This window comes from Gekko japonicus, unplaced genomic scaffold (assembly GCF_001447785.1).
Source record: "Gekko japonicus isolate JY-2015 unplaced genomic scaffold, Gekko_japonicus_V1.1 scaffold126, whole genome shotgun sequence".
Taxonomy (NCBI): Eukaryota; Metazoa; Chordata; class Lepidosauria; order Squamata; family Gekkonidae; genus Gekko; species Gekko japonicus.
Genome location: NW_015162477.1, coordinates 1,893,438 through 1,907,344, shown reverse-complemented (window position 1 = coordinate 1,907,344; position 13,907 = coordinate 1,893,438). Strand labels below are relative to the sequence as shown.

The 13,907-nt window shown below is 41.3% G+C and overlaps 1 protein-coding gene across 2 annotated transcripts in view; it reads left to right on the top strand.

The window, feature by feature from the left end:
* CPVL (carboxypeptidase, vitellogenic-like) overlaps positions 1-13,907 on the top strand; it is a 62,841-nt gene that overhangs the window by 6,232 nt on the left and 42,702 nt on the right. For both annotated transcript variants that reach the window (XM_015405791.1, XM_015405792.1), the window contains exons 3-6: positions 4,435-4,549; positions 6,067-6,125; positions 7,654-7,730; positions 10,598-10,664. In XM_015405791.1, coding sequence (XP_015261277.1) covers positions 4,435-4,549; positions 6,067-6,125; positions 7,654-7,730; positions 10,598-10,664 — 318 coding nt within the window. The remainder of the gene's footprint in view (positions 1-4,434; positions 4,550-6,066; positions 6,126-7,653; positions 7,731-10,597; positions 10,665-13,907) is intronic.

Here is a 13,907-nt window from a genome sequence, read left to right as displayed (position 1 = left end):
GGTGGCTTCAGAATTTCTGGAAGTTTTATATCTCTATGGCTGTCATAGCAGACCGAGAATGCTTCTGATGTGGCTGTTTTCAGACAAGTCATTTGATGTTAAACCTGAGTCTCAGAAAGCAATGTTAAATGCATATTTAGAGAACTGAAGGTAAAATGTGTAAGGTTCCGTGTGTAAGTTCTTCTCTCTCTTGCCTGAGAAGCTTCTTATCAGAAATTTAGTGCAAGAGAGGATTATTAGAAAAAAGGATATTGCAAAGCTAATCTGATATATGGGGGCAAGGACCAAGAACAGCTAAAGGGGGATTATGAGATAAAAGTTCAGAGCACAGTTTTTTGCATAAGCAAACATGTTGAGCCAAATGCTCTGGATGTAAAAAAAATTCTGGATTTGGAGATCTTTCCTTTTAAGAAGAACCATTCTCCATTGTCAAATATCAGCATTTGTGGCACGTGCTGAGATGAGCTTGAGGCACATGCCCCAGGCTTACAAGCGGATTGGCTGAGCCCTTTAGAGAAACAGATGGCCTGGTGGCAATTGTGGGCAGGGGCTGCTTTGCCTCCCCTGGAAGGAGGGAGAGGTATGTGACCCATGATGATGCTGGAGTCAGTGTGGAGGGGTGGAGCTAACAAAGAGTTAAGCGTGGCTCCGCTATCCCCCTTCCTCTTTCACCAATTGCTCAGCCCTCCCTCCCTCCCTGTAGGCAGTGCAGGCTTCAGCTGGTTGCCTTATGGGCTGGATAGGAATTTTTTGCCCCTTCTTTGATTGTCATAGAAGGGGGGTGTTTTTGCCCACCTTGCAGTGTCATCAGGTGACTGTGGGAACTTGGACGTGGTGGTCCCTTAAATAGGATTGGTCGCTTGGCAGGTCAGTGCAGGAGAAGGGAAAAACTGATTTGGTGATCACTATATGGCACCTTCCCTGTTGGGGTCAAGGAGTTCATCAGGCTCAGCCTTCAGATTTTGTGGCCCAGGGCAAGGAATGAGGGACTGCCTTTGGGACCATCCTGGTTAGGCCCCTTCCCTCTAAGTGTTGTGGCCGGGGAGAGCTCCAGAGCAGCACCCATTTCCTTTGCCGGCTGGAGGCAAACCAAAGGGATGGCTAGCACCCGGAGCAAAGGTGGCTTGCCCAGCATGTGGCAAGGAGGTGGTCTGGAACAACGCCTGGCCTTGGCCTGTTGCCGCACTCGGGGTTTGCCCTTGCCACGAGAAGTTGAAAATAATAAAGTGGTTAAACCCAATTTGGTGTCTGTCTCTTCTGAGTGTGTGTGGGGGAGCAATACAGCCCTTTTCCAGTTGCTAGGTGAGAAGGTAAAGGAAGTACCCATTGACTTGCTGAAGTATGCCTCACCCTTCTTTCATCACCATGGCGAACATAATTTTTCCTTTATCTCCTTTCCCAAGGTGATTGAAGCTTGGTCAAGAGCTTCTTCTGTTGTCCCTGCAAATAAGGTGTTTCAAAACCATTTCTCTTTTATTTTTTAAGTGGTTAGGAAGCCGTCTGGCCCTTGAGATCCCATCGTGTATACAGGTTGTTATTTTGCATTGCTGGCTAGAACCATTTTGTACAGGAGAGCTGAGGGAACCTACTGACTGAGTTCAGGGTAGCTGGGGATGTTACATTATTTGACTGGCTGAACTATTAGTGTGAGTTATCACAATGTGGTTCTTTTTCTAAGCTCACTGACTGAGTTCAGGGTAGCTGGCTGAACTATTAGTTTGAGTTATCACAATGTGGTTCTTTTTCTAGCAGAGAGGACTAAGCTCTGTGAAACTGACCTTTAGAGCAGGTGGCTGCCTGAACAGCAAGCAAACCCAGGCGCACTTTCTATTTAGTGCAGAAATACTGGCAGATTTACAACAGTTAGCATTTGGGCCCAGAAGTCCCTGCAGTGAATAGCTCTGAAAAAAACTTTAGACAGAATAATTGATGAGTTTTTAAAAGTATTTGACACTGACCGTGTACAACATCTGGGTGTTTTTTTTCCAGAGAGGTTTAGGCCACTATATACAATGGTGACATTTCAAAACAATATCCTTAAATTGAGAACTAGTGGAGAAGCCTGTACCCATAAGCTTCATTTGCTTTACATTTTTAAAGTGTTTATTAGTGTGGCACACATTCCAAGGACTCCTGGGAAAAAAGAAAAATGGCTTTGTATAAACACACCAGTACTGTTTCCAAGGAAGGATTTTCTCTTTTGTTAAGAGGCATAAACCATTCATCCCAGGTGCTAGGATAGCAACTGAGTTATTTCTGCATTTAAGGTTGCTGTCACAATCCTGGCCTTCTTATTTGAATAATGTTGTCCATATTGTACAGCTGAGGCCAAAGAGAAGAAAACCATTGGCAGAAGCAGACCTTCAGCTTAGAGGAGTTCATGAACTGCTTTTTAAAACTAATTCAGCCAGCCAACCTCTCATGTGTGTAAAAAGAAATTGTTACAGAATTAAACTAGGTAACAAAAGAAACCCAAACAAACAGAAATGTAGTGCAAACAATTTGAATTGGCTAGGATTTCATAACGCTGCTGTCTTCAAAGTTTTTTCAAAATTACATATCTCTAAATCCATAGGGAATGCTTGGAAGGATTCAGTTTTTTAGCTAGCCTTCGTTCTGACAAGCTAGCTTTCTATGAATAGAGATGTGTGTTTTTTCACTCCATGGTGAGGCATTTAAATATGGGATAGCCCCACGTGTAGTCTGGTATAGTCCAGCCCTGACTTCTTTAAATAGCAGTGCTATAATCTCTTTCTCTGTTTGAAGTCGGAAACTGTCTCTTCACTGTACGTGCAAGACACTGTTCCTATCTCCTAGGGATCTGGTTTTCTTCTGTTAGTTTTTTTCTTGTCCCTTCAAGGAGTGCTCTTCAGATGTGTTTTAGATTTCAAAACTGAACCACTGGAAATCATTAAGGGCAGTATGCCTAATGAGCAAAGTGTTGATGCAAGAGACCGGGGCTCAAATACGTTGGTGGCCCTGAGCAAACCATTCCAGGTTACTGAAAATATTTTTCCTCTGCATACTCAGCGATGCACTTGAGGCAGTTTCTGTCCATGGTTAAAACACAGAAAGATGAAGATCAAAATAAACGGACACATATTAAAACCTAAACAACCTAAACTCTAAGCAGTTAAGCAATATTGAGGGCTGCTATTTCAAACATGTTTGCAACATGATAAATGAGTCACAGCAAACCAATTTAATTACAATAGAGACCAATAAAAAAGTCAATATGAACAGAGAGGACAAAGTAATCAAACTCAGTGAAAGTAGGCCCTGGACTAAATTAATAGAACTGGGAACAGGTAGGCAGCAAGTGTGTCAGACTAAGCTTGCTATCTGTAAAATAGGAATGATGATTAATTGATGCTTTTGAGGATGATTTTTTAGAAGTCTAGCTGAAAAGCGGGAAGGCCTGTGGCTCAGTATTTCTCAGCCCCGAAAGTCCCTGGTTTATTTGTCTGTAAATATCAGACATGAAGGGTCCTGATTCTGGTTGGGACTGAAGCGCATGGGGAAGGGGTGTTTCAGTCTCCTTTTGTTGCCATTTTTCTCACGTGGGCTGAGGTCACACAGACTAAATAATCCACTTTCAAAGTACTTTACAACTGGATTTTACTGTGTGAACTGGCAAAATCCAATTCAAAAGTGCATTGAAAGTGGATTATTTAGTGTGTGTGACCGCAGTCCTGAAGTGGCCCAAGTAGAAAACAGCTGTTTACCCTGTTGGGGCAAACCTACAAGGACTCGGCATCTCTGTGTTTACCCCAACAAGGCAAATAGTGGTTCCACACCCCCACCTTGTCCTGCAGTCCTACTCACCATCAGGCCCCCATGGACCTGAACTACCAATTTCTCCTACAGTTCAGCTCTCAGGTAGCAGGAAAGCTCTTTATCTACCTGAGTCTCTGGAGAATCACTCCCACTCAGTGTCAACAATACAGAGTTAGGTGGTCTAAGGCAGTTTAATGTGTTCAAAGATTGTGTGCATTGAAATAATTTTTTAAAATTTGGATCTGTGGCCATATTGTGACAACTTAGCATGATTAACTAACAGCTCCCCCCCCCCCCCCCCGGCACTTCAGCCTTACGTGACTGATGGACAGTCTTTATAAATAAGGTGATGGCCAATGTTCCCTCTAAGCTGTGGAGTCCTGTGAGCAAAAATTCTACTTTGTGAGCTACTGGCATTAAAGTTGTGAGCGAGCGATTTGGCTGCCACATAAATTAGTTTGCTCTGGAGCCTTCCTTCCTGAGCTAAGACAAAAATGTGTGAGCCAGAGGCTAAAAAACTGTGAACTAGCTCACACTAACTCAGCTTAGAGGGAACACTGGTGGTGGCTCTTATTTCTTATGGCCTATTAAAATATTTAATTCGTTTTTCAAACTATATTGGGTCAATTTCAGCTTATATTGTCCTTTAACTTGTAGAAACAACCGGAGGATGCCCCTGTATTGCTTTGGCTCCAGGGTGGACCCGGAGGATCATCCATGTTTGGCCTTTTTGTTGAACATGGGCCGTATGTTGTTCACAAGAATCTCACAGGTTAGTATGACTTGTTACTTCTTCAGAGGATTCCATGGAGATGTGAATATTATGTTTGTTATAGATTTTATACATCTTTGTCACAAATTTCATAGTCGTGATTGAACAGTTTATATTTATTCTACATTATTTGATGCTGAACAAGTTAGGTTCTTTTGCTGAAGCTGCTGATATCCATCTGACTATATTTTGGGCTAGAAATGAAAACTTTTTTTTACTGTTTATTTACTGTTTTTGTTACGGAAAAAAATGTCGTTCGAAAGACTTGGCTTTATATCATTCTGATGAGAAATAACTGTTACAGTGATAATGAATGAACTTATAAGGTTACAGGAGAAGTTTTCAAAATAACCTCTGTAATGGAATTCCTATTTGTACAAATGAGAGTCTGCCTGGTTTTACAAGGCTGTAGATAATATGAAGCTTATTCTTCCACGGCTGTAAACATATATTTTGCTTTGGAAATAGTTCACTATCATATCATTATCAGGCTTGATATGTCTTCAACAGTGCAATCCTAAACAGAGTTACACCCTTGTAAGCCCACTGACCAACTGATGGAGAAAGGTGTACTTCTGTTTAGGATTGTGCAGTAATCGTGCTAGGTTGAAAACAAGCTCAGTTCAGATCCTCACTGCAAGTGATATGTCCCCTTTCTTACCACTCACTCAGTGCTAGCTTCTGCACTGTGGTACACAGTGCTTATATCGTAAAGTGAAAAGGAGTTGGTATTCATATATAACGTTGCACTGGTTTTCATCAAGGACTTCGGAGTGCCCCCGGAAAGATGCTGGTACTCTGTACCAGTGAGTACTGCCACAAAAAAACCTCAACAACACACCCTGGTGGTGTGTTGTAATTCATGTAATTCATGTATGGAATACTAAAACACACCTGTGGGTCTGCAAGGAGTGTTGTCAGGGGAAGAGAAATTGATAAACCCGATCTGGGTCTAGGGTTCTAGAGGAGCCTAGACTACTCACTTTGCTTTTCACATTGTTACCAGTAAGTTCTTGTATCAGCTACAACTTTTTTGTGACTTAAATTTGTGAACTTCAGGAATGCTTTTTGTAGCTGTGCATCTCTTTTACCTGCATGCACATTTTAAAAAGCCTTGGTAAAACCGGTATTACATACATCAAAGTACTTTGAACCCATTCTGCATGCTGGAATGGAACATCTCATTGCTAAGATGTATTTTCTTGGCTTGTAAAATTGCCAAGTGGTTAATTCACAGCGGCTCATTTTAGGTATGCCCCATGATTATGAGAATTATATGTGAGCATACTAAAGCACAGTGGCAAGATAATTGCTCCTTAGCACTATATAGCCTTGAAAGTGCTGAGGCTGGGCTGGGCTGACTTGTTGACCCTGATGAGTCAGTCTTGCTTTCTTATGAGACTAAGATAACTGTTTTTGATTTGCCAGAGTCATCACATGGTGACTTCTGTGTATAATTCTGATTTGATCACAATGCCACATGTAACATCTTACTTTGATTTCTTTCATTTTCATAGTGTCAGAACGAAAGTTTGCTTGGACATCGAAATTCTCCATGCTGTATATTGACAACCCAGTAAGTTAAAATGTATAAAGGTTAGATTACAGGAAAGATTGAGGGTCAAAGAAGACGGGGACAGCAAAGGATGAGAGGGTTATACAGTGTCATAGATGCAATGAACATGAAGTTGAGCAAACTTCAGAGGACGGTGGAAGACCGGAAGGCCTGGCGTGATCTGGTCCATGGGGTCGCGAAGAGTCGGACTCGACTGTGTGACTGAACAACAACAACAGGACCAGAAGTGTGCCTTTCAAAAAAAACAAGCAAACCTTGCTATTCTATTAAAATCTCTGGGGCTTCTCTATAATGCAGTTTATACCATAGGTCAGACTAGTGTGTGTTTTATTGGCTGTTAGCCATGAAGACTGAAAGAAACCTCTGTATTCAGAGGAGGTGCATCACTAATGGCAGTTGCTGTGGGGCAACAACAGAGGGAGCCTTTGTCTTCTGTACCTCGCTTGTAGGCTTTCCTGGCTTGACTGGTTGGCCACTGTGGGAAACAGGATGTTGGACTAGATGACCTTTCAGTCTGACCCAGCAGGGTTCTTTTTATATTCGAAGCATGTTTTCAAGTCACAGAGTTTGTGCTATGATTAAGCCAAGTGAAAACAAACTGTGATTGGGGTCCAGATTCCACAGTGCTCATGAAGCTTGATTCCCATGCTCTCTACTATGAGCAGAAAGAGGATCGTCATCTTACACACTGGTACTTCTGATTGACCAAGAGAATGGTGAAATTCCACATACCGGCTGTAGGGCTGTGCTTGTGTACTTATATTATTGTGTATCAATAATAAATAATAACTAGGGATGGGCATGAACTGGCTCATGAGCCAAAATCTCTCGGGGAGGAGAGCTCTAGCGTTTTGGTGAGGAGGGTTGCCACCTGCCTAGTCTCAGAAGGTAGGGGGAGGGGAATGACATCTCACCCAGGACTGGTCTGTACTTGGCCTAGAACATTTAGAAATGCTAACCAAAATTAACCTTGCCTTTCATACAGTGAGGTTTTGCATCCCTACCACACATTCTTGGTGAGCAATCTCAAGCAGGCCCGTTCAAATGTAAGCCTCTTCCATGGGGATGGCTCCCAGGAAAGTGCTTTTTAGCATTACACCCTAAATTTACTTATCCCATCTTATTCTGAAATGAATTTAGTTCACTTTCCTTTCTAATGGCTGTTAGAAGTTTATTTTTTAAAAGGGAAGGCTTGATATATATTTACTTATTTGACAGGACAGTTTTCAGGGCAGTGTTTGTCATCTTGATTGACTTGTTATAAGGCTACCAAAATGTCTGATGCTAGGATATTTTGCTAGGATAATCTTGACCAGTGAGTTCTATCAAAGAAAGATTTCCTTAAGCAGTAAGTTTGGGAGGGTGGAGATCCAGGTCTCGGACTGTGCCAAGTAGAAAACCAGCATTTAACCCAGTTAAAGGGAAACCACATACCTAACACAATATCCTTTTGCTTGATGTGGAAAACAGCAGCACAGAGCTAGAAGCTAATTATTCCTCATCTATCCTTTTCCTCTTTTACCGTCAGGTTGGAACTGGCTTCAGTTTTACAGATGATACAGGATATGCAGTGAACCAAGATGATGTAGGAAGAGATCTATATAGGTAAATGCTCTTTTCTGGTGTGTTTGAAGAGATCTCTGAAAAGTGAGCCATGCCGAGCCCTCCTGTGTATTAAAATATTTGTAGCAACTCACATTTAGACTTGAATTTAGACAATACTGCATTTGTCAGAATTGTATGGAAAGGTGTTTCTTCATATACCGGGAACAGCTCAATCTCATAGTAATAGTGTTTAAATATCTGTGGAAGTTTAAGTATGTGTGTGGCAAAATGTCTTCAAGTTACATGTAGGGTTGCCAGCTCCAGACTGGGAAATTCCTGGAAACATGGGGGTGAAGCCTGGGGAGGACAAGGGACCTCAGTGGGGTACAGTGCCATAGAGTCCCCCCCCTCCAGAGCATCCATTTTCTCCAGGGGAACTGATCTCTGTTGTCTGGAGATGAGCTGTTATTCCAAAAGATCCCCAAATCCCACCTGGAGGCTGGCATCCCTATAATTGATTGCTCTTCCTTTCTGTAGGGATTGTATCAGTTTGTGTGTGTGTGGGGGGGGACTAAGAGAGTTCAGAAGACAGTTGAATTTAGACAATACTGCATTTGTCAGAATTGTATGGAAAGGTGTTTCTTCATATACCGGGAACAGCTCAATCTCATAGTAATAGTGTTTAAATATCTGTGGAAGTTTAAGTATGTGTGTGGCAAAATGTCTTCAAGTTACATGTAGGGTTGCCAGCTCCAGACTGGGAAATTCCTGGAAACATGGGGGTGAAGCCTGGGGAGGACAAGGGACCTCAGTGGGGTACAGTGCCATAGAGTCCCCCCCCCCCTCCAGAGCATCAATTTTCTCCAGGGGAACTGATCTCTGTTGTCTGGAGATGAGCTGTTATTCCAAAAGATCCCCAAATCCCACCTGGAGGCTGGCATCCCTATAATTGATTGCTCTTCCTTTCTGTAGGGATTGTATCAGTTTGTGTGTGTGTGGGGGGGGACTAAGAGAGTTCAGAAGACAGAGGGGAACAAAAACTGAATGACGTGAAACGCCGCGGCGACGCAGCACGAAGCAGGCGCGGGGGGGGGGGGGGGGAGATTGAGAGCTCTGTTAGGGGTCCAAAGCTAGGAGACTTGTTTAAGTAAAAGTTTGTTTTATTTAGATGAATCCTGGCTGACTCATAAAAGAAGCAAACATCTTTTCTTATGCAACAGGGTTGGGCGGAGTGCTACACAACTCTAATAGGTTTCGTTCCTGGCAGAGAGTGACAGGATAACTATACCTTTCCAGACAATTGTTTTGTTGAACAATAGAAATGTTATTACTCAATTGTTGAGCGAGATTGATGTGGCTTTCCTCAAGAAACCGCTTCTTTTCTAGAAACATTGCATTCCCCCCTCCCCTGCAAGCAAACCGCAATATGCTTTCCCTGTAAAAGGGCAATTTGGCTTGTGTCAGCTGTGGTAGGGAGTATAGTGTGAAATCGGATTATGTCAGGACAGTTCTCTATCTCAGCCACCCCTTCCTTTCCACCTCTGCCATTTTAGGAACTCTTTAAAAGTCTGATAAGTTTATTCAAACTGGGCGCTTCCCTCTTTGTAGTAATTTACTTCTAGCACATGACTGTTCTCCTCCTGCTTGACATAGAAGCTGTTTCAAAGCATCCATTGTTTATGGCCAAGGGTCTCCCCCCCCCCTTTTCCTTTTTTTGTTCCTTTTGACTCTGGTCCTGGGGAAAAGCTAATCAAAGGTATTATGGAAAACTGATTTCAGCTGTCCCTTTATAAGTTTCACGTTTTTGTACATATCTCCAGATGACTGTGAGGAAAAGGTAGAAAGGTCAGATTGAGGCTACTAGGAAAGTCAGAAATGAAGAATACGTTTGCAAAGGTGGAGAATACAGGTGTTAGGCTTTTTCATATAGTTATAAAACAAATTATGCCTTCAGACAGCTGTACATGTAATGGTTTCCAGTGTCAGGCTGGCATTTGGGAGGTCTGGTTCCTATCTGTCTTTAGCATGAATGTGAACCAGTCACAAGATGGAACAAGCCTACCTCACAGGCTTGTTGTGAGGAAAAATGGAAAAGAAGGAAAGCACGTGCTTTCCCTGAATTTCTTGTAGGTAAATAAGTTAAAAATACAAGGCGTTGCAGCAGTAGCTGAGAAGGCACATAAGTTGCCCAAACAGGGGGAACTATTCAGCCATATGTCATTGTGGCTGAGCGCAGAGGTAATGTTCCCCTTCTCCTAAGAAAGGTTAGGTGATGGGGGAGAATGCTACACATGCATTCCAACTCCTTTCCTCTCACATATGAATTCCTTCCTCCATTCTCTTTCAACCGGTACACAGTTTTGCATGCCCATCTTGGTTAGTATCCTCTAGGGTTTTAAACCCCTGGGTATAGAAGTTGACCATGGTTTATTTGCCTTTCAGCTCAGATTTTTCACGCAGAGAATATATACAGGTTGTAGTCGAAAGTTTTGTAATTAAACCTAATCGCTACCAAAAGCCGTAATAAAATGTGTGCTGCCAGAGCAGAAATCATAGTGCCTTTTCCTGAATTCTTGTTTTAGATTATTGTTCAATAGAATAAATAGCAAAGATAAGATTAAGTTGATGTCACTGTGGTTTTAAGTAAACAACTGTACAATAGTAAGAATACTTTCCTGGGAGTAAGCCCAGTTGAATAGATTAGAGTAGGATTCTGAATAGACCCATTTAGGACTACTCTCTAAGGTTGAAAGAAAAATTGTTTTAAAAGTGAAATTTACACACTCATGTGGTCATATTTTTTATATGTAGGCCTGCTTTCTGAAACATCTTGATGTGAAGGTTTTATTTACCAGAATGCAATGATATTTCACAGTTTTCATAGCAACTTTTCCCTATACAAATGTTTTGCTTTATCTGTATTTCAGCGCTCTTATCCAGTTTTTTCGGCTTTTTCCAGAGTATCAGAAAAATGACTTCTATGCAACAGGAGAAGTAAGGTGTTTTTTTTTGGGGGGGGGGTTGTTTACAATAACTGGTGAGCATGAAATTCTCAAAAAACCCCCCCCATATATAATATTTCCCCACCAAGTGCCGATATTTACCTCAGTTTTCAGAGAAGGGGGAAGGCTTCCCACTCTGGTGGCCATTAATCTTGCTCAGGACTCTTCTCCTGGTGGCTTGGATTAGATTTTGTATGCCATTTCCTGGATACAGAAAAATGTTTAGCTAGCTAGGCAATTTGGCAAGATTTATTTAAACAAACTTCTGCCTTCTGTGTTTTTCCATTGTATATGTGGAAATTAGGAGATTTTATATGATCATCCAAGCAGAATGGAAAAACTAATATACAGAACAAGAATGGGTGGGTAATTTCTCTTTCTTCTGTCAAAAATTTGACTTGTAAGAAAGATAAAGTTTTAGTGAGATGATGTGTCAAGAGCAAAGGTTCACTGACTAGGTTTATTCCTTAAAAATGTTTGACCTTAGATGATCCTAAGCAGAGTTACACCCTTTGAAACCCATTGTCTCTGCTTAGGATGGCACTGCCAGGTAGCAGACCACATATATCTGCCAAGCACCTAGAAGTCTAGCTAATCTAAACAGGAGTGACATTCTAGTCAAGAAAGGGATGGCAAGGACCCTGCAAAAATTGGTCTGGGGAGATGCTTTTTGCTTCCCAGTGGCTGAAATATCCTCACACTTTCATGTTGTTTCCCTTAAAAGAAGAAGAAGAAGAGATTGGATTTATACCCTGCGCTTCACTTGGAGTCTCAGAGCAGCTTACAAACTCCTTCCCCTCCCCACAACAGACACCCTGTGAGGTGGGTGGGGCTGAGAGAACTCTGACACAAACTGCTGTTTCAGGAACAGCTGTGCCAGAGCTTATGACTGACCCAAGGTCACATCAGCAGGTGCAAGTGGATGAGTGGGGAATCAAACCCGGTTCTCCCAGATTAGAGCCTGCACACTTAACCACTACACCAAACTGGCTCTGCTGTGGCATCCATGTGCCTGTTTTCCACTGATATTTTACTAATTTTTAAATAACTTCTTTTAGCATAAACTAATCCTGCAGTCTTCTGATCCCAGAACTCCCCAAGTCTGTTATGTGTCCCCTTTATGGTGCCTTGTATAGGTTTATTAAGTTGCTGATCCATACATAAGGGAAGCTGGACAAGTTTAGCACTATGTAAGAAAAATAATAAATGGGAGGAGAACCCACTTGTGTGTGCGAGAAATGGAAGAGAAGCTAAGCACAATGAGTTCTTGTTTGAAAGAAACGTACTTTTCCAACTCACTTTACATTTGTTTGTTTGGTTTTTATCCTGCCCAGTATTATTCAGTTTATTTTTTTCTCTTTTGGGGCACGAGATTCTTCTGTGTATATTATGAACATATTGGGCCAATATCTGCTTTTAGAATTTGTAACATAAATTAAATCTGTGAAATAACCAGCAGGGGGAGCATGAAAGAACATTGGGCCTTTTAGCACAGAAGCACTGTGCATATCAAGAGACCCCTCAGCTGAAAACAAAATGTTGTTCTTGCCGAATATCTATGGTTCGTTTATCATTTTTCACTGTCAGTCCAAAGGACACTTCATGATGAATGTCTTCGGCCTCAGCATTTAGTCTGGAAGTGTTGATCTTAAAATGAAGAGTTTAGAGTACAAACCTTTCTGAACAACAGCTTTGTTTATCACCCTTTGCAGTGATGCTTGTTTTGTTACTGACATTAATTTTTTAAAGTTCTGGAAACAGAGAGAATGTTTTTGTCTTTCTGCCTGGTAAAATGTAAATAAAAGCAAACGATTGCTAACTGTCTCTAACAACTTTAGCAAAGCAGTTCACTCATCTGTCCTAACTGGTAACACATGTGACATTCAAGTCGAGAATATTGCTTTCATTAGAAATGCTCTGATTCTGCTTTGTCTCTGACGGTGTAGTTTCCATATTGATCTGTCTGGCAGGAAAGTCATTTTTTAGCATTTGTGTTTGCTAACAGAGATACTTGGAAAGGACAGAATGCAGCAAGAGGGTCAAAGCTTCGCCATTTCATCTTATTTTATTATGGGCAGTGCAACAAGGGACCAGGAATCATCTTGTTTTTATATTATAAGAGCATTTTAAGTAAAGGGTGAAGACATTTAAAATAAGTTTAGGCCCAAATTTGCCCTTCTGCGTGTGAAAGGGTGCTTGGGTTGAGATTCTCTGCCTATTCCTGATGCATCCTCTACAGCCCCATCCCTATGTAATTCTGGAGATCCTCAGGACGGGCTTTGCAGGGGGCAGAAGGGACTGAAATAGGAAGTGGCAGATGGGAAAGTTTGTTGGATTGCTCTTATTTTGCTTATGTAAAATGTCAACTCTTCAATAAAGAAAATTAATTCTTTAGCTAAGGTCTGATGGCCTGGAAAATGCAGGTCCTTGTTTTTCATTAATCACTTTTTCATTTTTGGATCTGATTTTTTTAATGATGTCTTTTAGGATTTAAGTTTTATGTTCTTTGTGATTGATTGTAATGGGCTTTGACTATATATAATCATTCCTATCGCTATCACTAATATTGTTGCACGTGGCTTGACTCTGGAAGATATTGCTCTGTAGGCATCTTCTACGAGGCATCTGATTTCTGCTTGTAGAAGGCTAGCACTGCGGAAGCACTAGTACTGCAATCTTATGTCAAGAGGAGTGGACCAAGAATATTTGAAGCCCCTTAAGCTATCCTAAGCAGAGTTATACCCTTCTAAATCTATAGAAGGCAATGAGATTAGAAGGTCTTAACTGTTTAGGATGACACTGTTATCCCCCCTCCCAAAAAAAGAAAGTTTGAAAAGAGTGTCATTGCTGGTGGTGTGTATACGAATTCATGTACATGTGGAAAACAAGTTATTCAAGGTTTTTTAGTTCTTTTTTTTTGCCCCCCCCCCCGAAGTGGATTTTTTAATTGATTTTCTATAAACTACAAAGAAAAATAGGGTAGGGAGTCTAACATCTACAGGAGAAAGAAAAGTTAACCACTAAAAGCCCAAGTAGTGAAGATCATTACATAAGCTTATAAAATGTTAGTATAATCTATTAATAATACAATGAGCTTGAATGTTTAAATCTAGCTAATACTCTCCAAAAACCGATGAAAGTTACTGTTTAAGGCAATCACAAAAGCATCAAAAATGAAGAAAAAACAGCTTCTTAAAGGTGAAATTCAGAGTTCCTCAGCATCTCATTTCTTAGC